We start from the raw sequence: 15,186 nt of genomic DNA on the forward strand, positions 1-15,186 counted from the left end.
TATCTACAACAGTAAAAGAACCAAAACCCCAGAAGACATTGAGCAAATAAATATAACAAACAATAGGGTAAAAAATGACAAACTATTTCCATGTTTTCCACCTTTTTTATTTACAGAAATCACGCTTTCTTTCTCCCGTTCTCTCTCACAGACGCACACACAGTACAGACACGCACTCGCGCACACACGCGGAGACGCGGACAGAAACTTGTTGTCAGCGCAGCCCAGCGATTTATCAGTAAAATAGTTTCGCAGCTGAAAAGCTACATGACATTTCTCAGTAGCGAGGTTCTTGAAGCAGTTAAACTTAAAGATTCGCTATTAGAGATGCTGCTGCTGAATACTGCTGAGAGACGCACAGACGCAGGTATTCACGCGCTTAATCTCTCTCTCTCTCTCTCTCTCTAATAACTACATTAGACTGAATTAATAACTGCATTAGCCTGCATATCAATGGCCCAAGCCTCTGTTATTAGCTCTAAAATGACGTTTTGAAATTTGCAATGGAAGGTTTATGAGGTGCGCAAGAAATTAGTTCAACACACACGAGATTTCAGGACAGAAACATGACAAATGGCTTAAAATAATTCATCTGAACAATGAACAATGTTTTGTCTAATTTTCCAGTTAAAACTTCTACAAATTTCTACAAAAAAAAAAAAAGTCAAAAAAGACTAAATAAAATTTTGTGTCTGCATTCGTGTTGTTCCATAGTCTTTCTGGCTTTATTCTTGGCACAGTAGTGATGAATTGCAAGTAAAATGTAAAGGTCTACACTTCAGGATCTTCAGGTATAAATTGACATCCTAAAAGCTTTATTTTTTTATCGAAAGGGGGAAATGGGGAAACTTCATGACCAGGAAAAGCGTAGTGACACACAGTCACCAGGAACTAAATATGCTTTTTAGAAAAGTGACACCGTGCCTCAGAAGGCCATAACTGGAATAACTGGAATAACTGGAATAATGACATCTCGTATTCTGCGATTTATACTTTGGGAATGGCACTCTTTCAGGTGAACCTGCAAGGTAAATCAATGTAGTATAGGAGAGGAATGCAGCGGGATGCTCTTTGATCAAGGTATTGTAGACAGGTCACTAATAACAGTAATGGTGGCTTGGGGTAAGTCCTGCAGAGCTTCTACGGTGACTGTCGCAGATAAGCGCTTCAGTGTGACAATTCACTGTCAAGACACTGTGCTGTTCCTACTTGAGGATGTTAGGCTTGGCTACATCTGTGGGAAACAAAATTAATGACATTGGTGAATGAATCCCTCGGTCTGTGATTTCCTTATCACAGCACACTATAAGCAAGTTCTGGAAAGTGGTTCAGGGATTCGCCTTATGCAGGCAGGACAGTTCGCACGAAGCACCGGAGGCCCACTGTCCTCCGTCTGGGATGTGGGAGTGCATCTTCTGGTAATGTCTCATCTAGAAAGCATGAGACGCCATGTGTTTGTTCCCATTACTCCATCTTCTCCTAGTAAGTGTCTCCAGATTAGTTTGAGAATTGATGTAGGGGATCAGGCCATCGTGCGCGCTCCACTTCCATATGTGTGCAGCATCTCCTGATGTGACCAGACGGAACGGAAACAGATACAGTGAAGAAATGGACCAAATGTGTCCTCCTCAGGCCAATCATGAGATCAGATATCAGGTGCTAACTCAAAACTGGTTGGACATGGTTCAGAAGGGCCATAGATGCCAATGGATGCTGAGCTGATAAAAGTAGGCCACTTGGACTCTGGTGGCAGCAATGCACAAAAAAGTCAGTACTTAAATATTGAATGTCTTTTGCACACATTCCATTTACTGCAAAGCCAAGCAGGATTTTCCAATCACATTCACAGACGTGTCTGCAACCTATGGAACGTGCAAGGAATAAGTTGTTCTGATCTATTACATTGCAAATTATATTGCACTGTAATAGATCAAACAAATTTCATGTCCAACTTTTTAAGACCAAATTTAGTTAGTCCCTGAAGAGGTCAGTGTTTCTTCAAGATTTAGTTGCAGCCAACGTTTCATTGGTAGCACCTTTGTTGAGTGCGCTGTAATAAAGTTTGCGTACCCACAGGACCCATCTGGGACAGCTCACATCTTCGGAGGTTAAACAAAACAGACAGGAACAGAAAGCTGGCTTACAACAGCCTCGTGGAGCCACAGACCACAGGTAGTTATGGATATTTTAACATGCTTTCTTTATGCAATCAACTAATGTGTGGTGTCCTGCTTGATCCAAACCGCATTGTGGATCTCTGTGTTGCAAAAAAAAATGTGATGTAATGATTTCTGGAGTCATCTGTCTTCATTAAATGTGAGCTTTAATGATGAAGACATATAGCCACTGCAATGCTGAAACAATAAGACATTGACTCATGGACGTGTAAATGAGTTTACGCGTTCTTAATTAGAGCAAGAGAATAAGTTGTCTCTTAGACAATGTAGACAGCTCTCTTTGCCATAAATGTCATTCAATTCTCGACATAAAGCAACAAGCACTTTGGTGAGACACGGATTGTATTCTGTTAATGTGATGCAAAAAGCTGGAGTAATCTTTTGGAGTAAACCCAGCAAAATGGGCGGAAATTTTGACGTAATCTGGAAACTCTTGTTCTTCATCTTTGGGTCACTGGCAAAAGCATTCTGTTCTTGTAAAACATCTTGCTCTGATCTTTGTTTTGTGCAACCCAGGCGTAACTGAGTGGACATCCTGGTTCAATATCGACCATCCGGGAGGAAACGGCGACTATGAGAGGTTAGAAGCCATCCGCTTCTACTACCGAGAAAGGGTCTGCTCACGACCTGTAGCCATCGAGGCCCGTACCACGGACTGGGTTGCAGCTGCGGATACGGGGGAGGTGGTCCATTCCAGTCTGGAGAAGGGCTTCTGGTGTATCAATAAGGAGCAGCCATTTGGTCGCAGCTGTTCCAACTACCATGTGCGATTCCAGTGTCCACCAGGTACAATTAGTCAAGAGACAATCCATCAAAGTACAGAAGTGTATTCCATATGGAGGCATATGCATTTTAACATATGAGTGTGTAAAAGTCTTCTTTGTTTTGTTTCTTAAGTCCACTCATACTGGACCGACTGGAGTGAATGGACGCCTTGCTCTGCCACTGCCTGTAACGATGTTGGCATCCAAGTCCGTCAGAGGAAATGCATGAGCACGCAACCTCTTCCACTGCTTCTTTCGCCTGTCTGCGTGGGACCTCACATCGAACGCAGAGAGTGTTCAACCCCACCATGCGAAGGTAAATAAAGAACAAATATGAATTTGGAGACAATAATTACATTTTACTGATATAATATGCATTTCCTAGCCTTCATTGGCAGAATTCACTAGAGCCTCTCCTAAAAAAACACATATCAACCAAAGATAGTTTTTAGTTGGTTTAATAGTTTAGATGATCTCCAAATCTGGCCTAGATCGTGTTAACATGGTTTAGCTTAGGATGATTAAAACTTTTTTCAGGAGCAAAACGACACATTTTACAGAGCAGTGAGGTGTCAAAAGCTCATTGTGTGCCCTTTATATCAGATGCGTCCAAATATTTGTTTTGTCGCATTTCAGAATTACCTAAATCATTTTGACACTCAAACTCAGAAATTAGGCTTATTTTCCACTCATGGTTCTCAAGAGCAATCACATCCTGCTGACATTTACATGACACATGTGGTGCCCAATTACCTGCTTGGCTAAACCCAAACATGTTTCTGTGTGTACAGAGCTTTGTTGTCTTTGATCATAAAATCAATGTAATCTCACTGGCAAAGATGTCAGAATGCACTCTGACATTTCCATACACACACATATACAATATTTAAAGGGTAAAATAACACAATTAAAGAGAATTGTTTTTTCATTTGTAGGATATTCATCTTTTTTTTTAACAGTTTCTGAAAACTTGCCACTATGATTGTTAATTAACCACTTATTTCCCCCCAAATATTGACTAAACAGCTGTGTGGAGCCAGTGGGGTTTATGGAGTGCTTGCTCAGTGACCTGTGGGAAGGGCCGCAGAACAAGACGTAGGACATGTCACAGATCTTCTACTAAGATTCAGTGTACAGGACGACCTGTGGAGGTCCAAAAGTGTGGAAATCCATGTCCAGGTATTGTGTATTACAAAACACACAATCTCTGAAAACCCATGGATTTTTTGCTACAATGAAAACACCCGTTTTATTTTTACAGTGGCATGCAAACGTGTCTGTCCTGGGGGACGTCCCAGTAAGGACTGTAGCTACTGTATCTGTGATGGACAAACACTACATGGGGTGGTCTTCAGTGTTACGGGTGTCCCTGTGCCAAACGTCACAGTGGCTCTGGCTAGCCAAGCCAAGGTTGTCCGCGCCCACACTGATGCTAAGGGTCAGTTCAAGATTGATGGACTGTGCACCAGCCCACAGACCCGAGTGGTCATAAGAAAGGATAAATTTGCACCCGTTACTCTCCCTGTTTCCAACAACAGCACTGATGAACTCTGGGTACGGGCCATCTTACGATCCTCAGGTAAAGAAAAGAAGAAACTTTTGGATATGGATGATCCCACATTGATAATTTCATGCACTGTTGCATTGTTTATCCATTTTATGTCTTCCAGAAAAGCCATATATTGAGAAGCACCCAGAAGACAAAGTGCGTTATGTGGGACAACGTGCAACCCTTTGCTGTAGAGCAACAGGATCACCAAAACCTGACAAATATTACTGGTAAAAAGCAATGAAGCTTCTTTATAGGTTTTCGAACAAATGCCGGTAATCTTATAGTTACATAAAAATGAATTTGTTTAATCCAAAGGTATTACAATGGAACCTTACTAAATCGCACAATATACAAGTTTGATGAAGATTTGATATTGCGGGACCTGAAACCAGAGCAGTCAGGGCAATATCACTGCAAAGCAACTAGTCTGACAGGCAGCATAAAGTCTACTTCAGCCGTCCTCACTGTTTTCGGTAAGTGCAAAACCATTTTACCAGTCAACAGGGAACATTATAGTATTTTTGCAAAATGTCCCTAAAGAAGAAAAATAACCCCAATGTGGTCTCCAATGAATTATTAAAGTCTATAATGTCTAGTGACATCTGCGGTACAATATTTTATTATGTTTAAGTTGGTAGAAATTACCACTTTCTAAACAAGGAATGACTGGCAAGAAGTCGTGGTGGGCAGACTAAAATCCTTAAATCCCACCCGCTTTCCATATTAAAGTGAAATCCAACCTTGTCAATAAATCCTGTTTTTTCATCCTCAGACAAGTATGCATTTCCACATTTGCACACATAACTACACTTTGTGACAATTCCCATGATGCTTGTTATCCAAGATATAGATTGTCAGAAATAGTCTGCCGAAACGTGTGCTAAAGCAATCAGCCTTAGACTTTGTCTGAGGGATTTCTTTGCTTCTTAATCATTTTGGCATACGAAATGTGCTTTGCTGAATGAAACACTAACACCTGTCACAGCAGGGTTCTTAATGGAGGATGATTAATGTGTTTTGTATTCACTCTTGCATTTAAACAACAGCTACAGGATAAAAGTTTTCCATAAATTAAATTTCATCAACCTCAAATAAGATTACATGGTTGCTCTCTCCAATAAGTGTAATTTTAAAGGAAACACAGCGCTCTTTTGAATAAATGAGCAGCATTTACAGTAGAGTGGTAATGTGACAATAATGACTGCAGTCATTAATATGGTGACACAATGAGATCATACATTTTAATCAGAACCAATACTTTGGCAAGTCATCAGACTTTCTTTTCAGGCTTCCAAGTTCAGTGACCCAGTTTTATTTGTTCACAGTGATCTGATTAAACATATATTTCTAAATCCTTTTTACTTTAAAACAAGTATCTTCATAACAATATAAAAATAAAAAAAATACAGAATTTTATATAATTTTATTTTTCTGTGTTTCAAGCATAAATCTATGAAAATGAAGGAAAAAGCCATTGGGATAAAATCAATAAACCTTTATTCTGAAATTATTTTTTCTTCTCAAGTAAATTGAATGTTTTACTGAAAATCAAGAACATTGTTTTTGCAATGTATATAAATATTATGCATTCTTTGAAAATTTAGCACACTGATTTCACATTTTGTATTTCATAGCTAAAGGAACACCAGCATGCAACTCAACACCTGACACTCACCTGATCAAATTGCCATTAGACTGCAAGCAGCCTGGAACAGAATCCAAGTTTTACAATGCAGGTCGCTGTCCACACAACAAATGCCCTGGATCGTTGGACTTTGACATGCGTTGCAGGGATGGATCTGGCTTCTGCTGTGGGGTCAAACAAATGGATGCTAGAAAGATCAAATGTGGCCGTTACACCTTGCCTATCAAGGTTGTTACTGAGTGTGGCTGCCAGACTTGTGTAGAGCCCAAAATTCTTGTACGGGGCAGGGTGGTGTCAGCAGACAATGATGAACCCCTGCGCTTTGGACATATTTACATAGGGAAGGAACGGATAGGTACCACAGGATATCAGGGTGGGTTCACAATCCAGGTGTCTCCAGATACAAAGCGTCTTGTGGTAAACTTTGTGGACCCTTCTCAGAAGTTCATTGATACAATCAAGGTTTTTATCTTTGACAAGAGAGGAGGTTCTGTCTATCATGATGTAAAAGTGATGAGGAAGCAGGAACCTGTTGATATAAATGCTGCAGAAAGCAATACCATTTACCTAGGTGAAATGAAAGATGAGGACCCCATCGGTCAACTGGTCATACCTCCAAACTCTTTCCATAAAAACACAGGGGAAGTGTACGAAGGGACTGTTAAGGCCAGTGTCACGTTCCTTGACCCACGCAACATTACCATGGCTGCTGCCGCTCCTGGCGATCTCAACTTTGTAGACAATGAAGGAGACATGCTACCTCTCAGGACATATGGAATGTTTTCAGTAGATTTCCGAGATGGAGCAAACCAGGAGGTTCTAGGAGCCGGCGCAGTCCAGGTTCTCCTTGATACGGAGCATGTAAAAATGCAGGAGCACATCCCTGCTATGAAACTCTGGTCCCTCAATCCCGATACAGGCATTTGGGAGGAGGAGAGTAACTTTCAACCCACACAAACTACTATTACTGGCAGCGGGAGGAACAAACGAGAGGAGCGCACCTTCCTGATAGGGAATATGGAAATCAGGGAGCGTAGGTTGTTCAATCTCGATGTACCTGAGAATCGCCGGTGCTATGTCAAAGTGAGGGCGTACATGAGCGACAAGTTCCTGCCCAACGAGCAACTAGAAGGAGTGGTAATAAACTTGATAAACCTGGAGCCTAAGCCTGGCTACTCGTCAAATCCGAGGGCTTGGGGACGCTTTGATAGTGTGATAACAGGACCAAACGGTGCTTGTCTTCCAGCTTTCTGTGATGCCCAGAGGCCTGACGCATACACGGCTTACGTCACGGCTATAATGGGAGGTGAGGAACTGGAAGCAGCTCCCTCAATGCCAAAAATGAACCCAAACATTATTGGTGTGTCTCAGCCGTACTTAGGGAAGTTAGATTACCAGCGCTCCGATCATGAGGATCCAGCACTTAAGAAAACAGCTTTCCGAATCAACCTAGCCAAACCAAACCCTAACAATTTTGATGAAACGAACGGACCAATCTATCCTTATCAGAGTTTAATTGCATGTGAAAACGCACCTGTTGATGCCAACCACTTTCGTTTCTTCCGTGTCGAGAAAGATAAATATGAGTACAATGTGGTACCCTTTGAGGAGAGTGACCTCACATCTTGGACTGGAGACTATCTTTCCTGGTGGCCAAATCCACAAGAGTTCAGGGCTTGCTACATCAAAGTTAAGATTCATGGAGCTACAGAAATCATGGTAAGGTCAAGAAACCTGGGTGGCACTCATCCTCAGACAAGAGGTCAGTTGTATGGCATTAGAGACATTCGTAGTACCCGCGACTTACACCATCCTAACACCTCTGCTGCTTGTCTTGAGTTCAAGTGCAGTGGGATGCTCTTTGATCAAGGTATTGTAGACAGGTCACTAATTTCTATCATCCCACAAGGTAACTGCCGTCGTGTAGGCATCAATGGTCTCCTGCAAGAGTATCTGATAAAGCATCCTCCTGTTCTTCAGAACAATGAGTCTCATGCATTCAATATGTTAGCTCCTGTTGATCCACTTGGACACAATTATGGAATATACACCGTCACCGACCAGAACCCACGGGTTGCCAAAGAAATTGCCATTGGCCGCTGCTTTGATGGAACTTCAGATGGTTTTTCCAGGGAGATGAAGTCAGATTCTGGAGTGGCACTGACGTTCAGCTGCCCTAAAAGAACTGTGAATCGTGAGAGCTTATTCCAGCGCTTGCAAACAAATCCTGGCCTAACACTAACACAGATGGCACGGGAGATGAGGGAGTCCCAGGGACTGCAAGTCAGAAGAGGGTCAACACAAATGGTGGCCTACCCTTTTGGCCAACAGGGCAGGAGCCAGAACCGCAGAGCCACGAACACTAACAGAAGGAGACCAGCTACAAGGACACAACCAAGACAGTAGATCTTTCTTTAGGTGAGTTCTCAGAGTGCACTTTTTAAAAAATAATTTCAAGATGTTGATGAAAATCAAGTGTATGTTTTCCATCCTCATGCAGGTCTTTTGGGTTGAAGAGAGTGAAGAAAAAAGACTCAAAAAACCTGCTATGGAAATACCAAACTTGGCCAGCCGGGTGATATTGGATCCTCTGTCCTAACAGAGCAAAATCCTCACCTGATTTATCCGAACACATTTAAACTCTTTCTACTTGTGTATGGAAAACTGTCCTCTCATACTTCCTCAAAGTTTACGTCATTGTTTAAGACATTTATTTTTAGTGATTAGGCCAAGTACTCTACAAGGTTCATACAGACTTATGTCATTTATTTATTTCCAAAGTCAAAACTTGCTTATGTGGAGCGTCCTACTTTTAGATCTGTAATTATTCACAAATTTTCTCTAATTGATCAGTGTCTTCCATTGATGATAGGCTAAATAGGTGAGACAAGTCTGTATGGGTTGAGGTCAAGTGTGACAGCTGCTAATCCTTTCATCAACCACATATTCTACTCTATTGGATGTAATGAACAAGACCCAAGGCAGCAAAGATGCTCGTTCTGTCTCGCCTCCTTTTCCACGTCGCCATTCCAGTTGTGATTTGGCCAACTATTGGTCTGACCAAAGCATGACTGACCCCTGCCAAGAATAGCATCCCTTAAAAGAATGGATCACCAAGGTAGATTAAACAAATCTGTGGTGAGACAAAGAATAATATAATGGCCCTAACTTCAAACACAAATTAATGTTTCTTTTTTTTTTTAAATGCCCTCTTCATTCTTTTGACCATATGGCTGGCCTAATCAAAATTTCTTTTGATATGAAATCCAACTAATACAGTATCTCAATGTATGATGTCTAGATCTTAGAGTAAACTGATTGTATTTTGTTTCTTGTTTCTGTTTGTCTCCTAAAGTGCAATATTGTGTTCCAGTAATGACTTGAGAGTCCTGACAAAAACGTCCTATGTTATGAGCCAATCAACCATAGGTCTGTTAAAATGTTGGGCTATTCCCTTAGTAATTGCATATCTGAATTTCAAATTACATAGCACCTGTTTTTTAAACCTAATACTAATGAATTTAAGCTTGCTAATCCGATTCAACCTCCTCTCATATAGCCAGCTGACAATGCAACATAAATGAAGTTGCAGTATTTTCACTCCACCCTAAAGTAACAAAAATCCAATTGTGTGATTTCAACCATTAATGGACCATAAAAAACCATGTGGACCTGCATAAGCTGGACATTTGTATCTTTTGAGGTATATTTTGTAGGTAGCATTGCAAATAGGATTTCATTATGGTAATTCTGATTTGATTTGTCTAATCCCTTACGCTTTCAGTATTCTGTATTGGTTCAAAGGAGAAAGTTAATTGAGTTGAGGGATTACAGTGCATGATTTAATAGATAATGGTGCAAAAGTTTATTTTGTCTGTGCATCCAAATATGTACAGTTGGCCCAATGCAGGTAGAATATAAACAATATTAAAATAATATTCTAAAACCAAATCTTCAAAGAAACAAAAATATACCTCAAAAAAATTTGATTAATTGGAAAAGTCAGTCTGAATAAAAGTGAGATGAACAGAATAAAGTGTTTGGGAAATAATCCAATAGAGAAATTTATAATACTGTGGCACATTTTTTGATTGAACACAAAGTTGCTGAGTTTCATAACAGACCAACTGTAATCAGTCATTAAAATCTGAGATTTTTCAATAACATTGCAATATTTAAAAAGTATGTTAAAATGTGTCATTAACAGGAACATTTTTACAGTCATGGCTGACTAATGAAGAAACAAAATATGTAACTGTAAAACACATTACTTTAGGCCAAGTACACACTTAAAACTAATGAAAATTATTTTTTCTATCCCAGACAGTCTCACCTGTAAGTGATGTTGAGTCGTACATTTGTAACTTGAATAAATTTAAACTTCTGTAATTTTGTAATATATCCAGTTAAAGTAACCTTTGGTCTTTTACATGTAGCATATTTAGCTATACTGTACATTTCTGTTTCAGAGGAAAGATGGAGTTGGATATTGGATGAATATGGTGCTAAAAAATTTGTTGGCCTCCAGTTAGCTTTCAAAAGTGTTTGTCCTTGCTTCAACTGTCTGGCTGGTCTCAGGGAGACTAAAATTTTTGCTGGAATATCCTCTGGCAAAATGTGCATTGATAACTCTACCACTACACTACAAAGTGAGTTGAATAGTTGCCTTTGCGCTCTCAGAAATCTCTTTTTATGCTTGCTTCACAAACATGTTACATACAACACATCCTGAAAATCTATGCAAATCATATTGTAACTTATACTGCATGAAATTTCCCATCTTGCAATCTCAAAAGCCAGTTTTGTGTGTAAATTGTGGATTACAATGTCTGTCAATTTTACCAGAATGTAAATAAAGAGCTCTTGTAAACATGTTCTGTTGACATTGCTTTATTCCATTAAACTTAAATAAAAAAGATGTTTTTTTTATTTTTTCCCAGCGGTGAAAGTCATTTCTACCTGACACTCAAGAGGGCTGGATCTGGTATAATTAAGGAAAGTTACAACTGCAAACATTTATTATGGCCCTAGAGAGAAACACATTAACATCTCTGGAGTGCTAACAATTATGAATCTAAAACTATGACTAATTAAGCCGCTGAAATGTACAGCTGACTAAATAAACTGTCCGTGACCCCATTTTCCCTGAGTTCAATCAATCTTGCATATACATTTGGCCAACTTACATTTTAAGATATTCACAATTTAAATAAATCATAAAATATATCATCTAAATGTCAGAAAACAATGTTCATTTTAGTTCATTGGAAGTAATTTGCGTACAACATTAAAGAACAATTTATCTTTGATTCGTAGTGTATATATACAAATTGTCACAAATGTTAACAACTGCTCCATTGGGAACAGGAAAGTTTATTCAACTAAAATTCTGCATCTTTTTCAAATATTACGAGATCCAAGCAGATGTTTTAGTTCGAGGGATCAAAACATTGCCGTAACCAAGAACTTCAGTTCTCCTTGACCTGGCCGAAAGGTTGTAACGAGAGCTCACTTGCGTGCTTGACGTATACATTGTCGTCCTCCAATTTCACTTCAAAAACTTGTTGCTAAAAAAAGAAAAGAGAAAACTTTACATTTTGACAAAGAAATAAAACTAAGCACGCCTGCAATGCATCTGATTCTATTTCTGCTTGGACAGCTGTAAAAGCCTACAGCTAGGAAGGAACTTTGATATACGAGCATGGTGGATGTTAAGCGGTGGTGGGAATAGTGTCTAATTACTGAACATTTCAAGGTGTCCGAGTCCCCCAGGATGACTGTCATAATTACGGATTGTTTTACATAGTCGTTGCCTTATATTGATTGGCCCAAGCTCACTGTCACGTCCAACCGCCCTATTATTTATATTCGCAGCATGAGAGAACACATTTCATCTGCTTATTAAAAAAGCAGACGTGTGGCTAAATTGAAACGTGCCGAAATGAGGGCAGTTTAATTCTTAGGAACGAGACTTTCCAAATGTCTGTCTGTTTGGCAGCACCTACTTCTGTACGATTCTGGTGATGTGCAATCCATTACCGCGTGAGATAATGTTTGGTGCCATACTGAGTTAAAGTGACGGCACAACAAATGTGGTTTTAATACGAAAATACAAGTGCTTTTCGGGGACGCTGAATCATCGACTGAATCACTGGCTAACTTAACTTGTTCATCTGGCTGCCTACTGCCCCTTTACTGCTGAGTAATGAAATTTGGTGTATACATTTAACGTTTAGGAGGAACATTCAGGCATCGCACTGATTAAAGAGAATGCTACTTTTATTAGAGCTTCATTTAAGATAATAACAAAAAGCAAGATAGATCTTCTTTCAAAACATAATCATGTCTTTAATCTGATTTAAAGGGGTCATATGATGCTGCTAAAAAGAACATTATTTTGTGTATTTGGTGTAATGAAATGTGTTTATGCGGTTTAAAGTTAAAAAAACACATTATTTTCCACATACTGTACATATCGCATCATATGACCCCTTTAACTTCAATGACTCTTCTGGATTCAATACCAAGTAGGCTTATTCAACTGCATTTGTTGTATAATGTCAGTTACCACATGCAATTGTTTTGACTCATCCCTTAGTTTTAAAAAAACGATGTGAACAGTGCCAGCATATGGTGGGTTTAAAGGGTGAAATGTGAAGCTCATATTATTGTTAAAGAACTTAATTCTTCCTTTAAAAAGCTAGAAATATTTTCATTTTTAGAGTTGGACTACTGCTCCAGAAAACTTCTAGGCCTAGTTATTTATCAGCAATGTAATATCTGTGGGTGTTGAACAGAGGTGTGTTGGCCTAAATATTAGGTATTTTGCCTTCTGTTTTTCGTTATTGGATATAAATATATGTAGAAATGTAGAAGAAGACAAGTTTAATGTGTTTCTTATTAAAGAGAACAAATGATCCACTTAACTCCATGTAAGCAAGAGAGTAACATCACTATCCTTCTTGGTATCCTTGTATGGAAGGTTTCATGAAAGATTGGACAAGATGACGAAGTGATTCCCCCCATATTCATTTTAACATGTATAATATTTTAGCAATATTTTTGGCTAAAAACCACAAAGTGTGTACTTTAATGTAATGTTTATTGCCTGGTCCAATTTACTTCCATTGTAACTGAAACTTAGGTAATCATTTTCTGTGGTAATCGACAATATGCCACAAATGTTGTCAGTGGGCTTAACGTTTACTGAACCTGGAATATTCCTTTAATGAGCTGAAATGTCAAACAAAAAGTGTCTCACCTGTAAACCTGTGCTTGATTTCCCCGTTTTGAGATTGAAGTCATAGTCATGCCAAGGACAGAACACCTGAAGAACACCATCGGCCTCCTCGATATCTCCATCACACAGCGGACCTCCTGAAAGTCAAAGCATTTTAACACTTAAACAAATTCTACTTGTCTGACAGAATGTTTAAAATCTTACAAAAATTTACCTTTAATCACATCAAAACATAAAAAGGCATCAGTTTCATATTAAGACACTATGACTACTAACAAACTGTGCTAACTTCTTATTTGTCGCCACGGCGATTAATAACATGACCTTTATGAAAATTAACCATGGTTTTATTATAGCAAAAGTGTAGCATTATTTTTTTTGTTGGACTGAATAACATTTATGTAACCACAGTTTTATGGTTATTGTAGTAAAACCACGGTTAATTTCTAGTTACCATAGTTTCACTATAGTTTTTTTTTTAATTCTTAGTAAAACCATGGTTAATTTTCGTAAGGGAATACTAATCATCATTATTATCATCTTCATCATTAAACAAAAATGAGACAGTCCGTAACGTTTGCATGAGATCACATATTGAAATGAGGTTTTACAGTACGAACCGCGTTGTATTAAATGACATTTAGGCGGCAACCACGGTTACCATGGTGATAATGACAGGGCGCGTAGAGAATGAGGCAAAACATCGCAGAACAGACAAAACTACGAAGCAAATGTGCCATTGCTGTCGCTGTTTGTAGCTCTCTGCTAGCTACATTAGCTTTGCACGCCGTTTTAATGCTTCAAGAATCGATATAAGCAAACAAAATGTGAAATAATTCGTTGTCATACCCGAATGAGCGCAACGAGCGTCCATCGCGAAGAATTCACCGTTCACATGAAACAGGCAAACATCCGCGTCGCGTCCATCAGACGAATAGATCAGTCTGCATTGTTTCTTGGACAGCTCCGACACAGGGCCTATTAGCCTCCAGGAAACACTCTCATCTTCTAGAGAAGTCATAGAGGTGGGTTAAAGCGGGGCATTAACGTGCTGTATTTCTTGTTTTATCTAAACACGATCAATTTCGCCTTACTGACAGTCGCTGCTCTCACGGGGTTGTCGCTTCTTCCTGGAGGCTGTACTGCACTTTGTCGCCGAAGGGGGGTCTCCAAAGAAGACTGGGAAAATGACCATTTCATAGTTTTTAGACATTTCTATGCAAATATTGATAATCACTTTTGATTTGAAACGTTTAAACTAAGCATTGTAACTAGGAAAAGGTGTGTTGAGATCATACAGATTAATAATAATAAAAAAAATAAGGTGCTTACACGGTTCTGGTAGTACTTAAAATATTGAGGGAAGGAAATTAAAACAAGCCAACAATGACTGGTTTATTACAATAAGCATAACTCAAAATCAAAGAATAAAGCTCTCAGTGATTACAGCAACAAACAAAAAAAGAGAAAAAGAAGAAAAACAGATCAAGCTATTTCACAATGGTGTCCTTGCTATTTCACAAAGCTATGATGTCCACCTTTGTGTTACGCAATCAGCTAGTCTTAATCAAATATGTGTCACTCGTTTTGTCTGTATTATTTATAATCAGCATAACTTATTCCATAAGCATAATCAGACATGCACAAAAAAGAGTAGTAGCCTACGTTGTGCATCACTTTAGACCACAATGCATCTTTGTTCTACCAAATAAAGACCTTATTCGTGCTGATAAAGTGCAGGTTGCATTTACATTAATACAAGTTGCTTGCTGGATGCGATGTGACTGAACATCTGGTCGAGCACTATG

General features: G+C 39.1%; 2 protein-coding genes across 2 annotated transcripts in view; one reads left to right on the plus strand and one right to left on the minus strand.

The window, feature by feature from the left end:
* LOC107728576 (cartilage intermediate layer protein 1-like) overlaps positions 1 to 11,156 on the plus strand; it is a 15,676-nt gene extending 4,520 nt beyond the window's left edge. The window contains exons 2-11 of the mRNA XM_016538799.1: positions 2,077 to 2,172; positions 2,694 to 2,963; positions 3,075 to 3,257; positions 3,968 to 4,120; positions 4,203 to 4,520; positions 4,612 to 4,720; positions 4,809 to 4,966; positions 6,128 to 8,556; positions 8,639 to 10,787; positions 11,079 to 11,156. Coding sequence (XP_016394285.1) covers positions 2,077 to 2,172; positions 2,694 to 2,963; positions 3,075 to 3,257; positions 3,968 to 4,120; positions 4,203 to 4,520; positions 4,612 to 4,720; positions 4,809 to 4,966; positions 6,128 to 8,544 — 3,704 coding nt within the window. The 3' untranslated portion in view covers positions 8,545 to 8,556; positions 8,639 to 10,787; positions 11,079 to 11,156. The remainder of the gene's footprint in view (positions 1 to 2,076; positions 2,173 to 2,693; positions 2,964 to 3,074; positions 3,258 to 3,967; positions 4,121 to 4,202; positions 4,521 to 4,611; positions 4,721 to 4,808; positions 4,967 to 6,127; positions 8,557 to 8,638; positions 10,788 to 11,078) is intronic.
* On the minus strand, positions 11,040 to 14,546 carry LOC107728577 (Rieske domain-containing protein). Its single transcript, XM_016538800.1, has 3 exons — positions 14,228 to 14,546; positions 13,400 to 13,515; positions 11,040 to 11,705 (listed from the first exon to the last, which is right to left on the minus strand). The coding sequence occupies exons 1-3, from the start codon at positions 14,397 to 14,399 to the stop codon at positions 11,607 to 11,609; spliced, it is 387 nt and encodes a 128-aa protein (XP_016394286.1). The 5' UTR covers positions 14,400 to 14,546; the 3' UTR covers positions 11,040 to 11,606.
* Positions 14,547 to 15,186: the final 640 nt, after the last annotated feature.

Source organism: Sinocyclocheilus rhinocerous, unplaced genomic scaffold, assembly GCF_001515625.1.
Source record: "Sinocyclocheilus rhinocerous isolate Xijiao unplaced genomic scaffold, SAMN03320098_v1.1 scaffold1238, whole genome shotgun sequence".
Classification (NCBI taxonomy): Eukaryota; Metazoa; Chordata; class Actinopteri; order Cypriniformes; family Cyprinidae; genus Sinocyclocheilus; species Sinocyclocheilus rhinocerous.

Excerpts from the sequence above, each read along its gene's own strand:
- LOC107728577 (XM_016538800.1), bottom strand. The coding sequence starts at position 14,399 with ATGACTTCTCTAGAAGATGAGAGTGTTTCCTGGAGGCTAATAGGCCCT. Across the intron at positions 13,516-14,227 it reads CGCTCGTTGCGCTCATTCGG|GAGGTCCGCTGTGTGATGGA; the intron begins GTATGACAACGA and ends TTTGACTTTCAG. Across the intron at positions 11,706-13,399 it reads AATCAAGCACAGGTTTACAG|CAACAAGTTTTTGAAGTGAA; the intron begins GTGAGACACTTT and ends TTCTTTTTTTAG.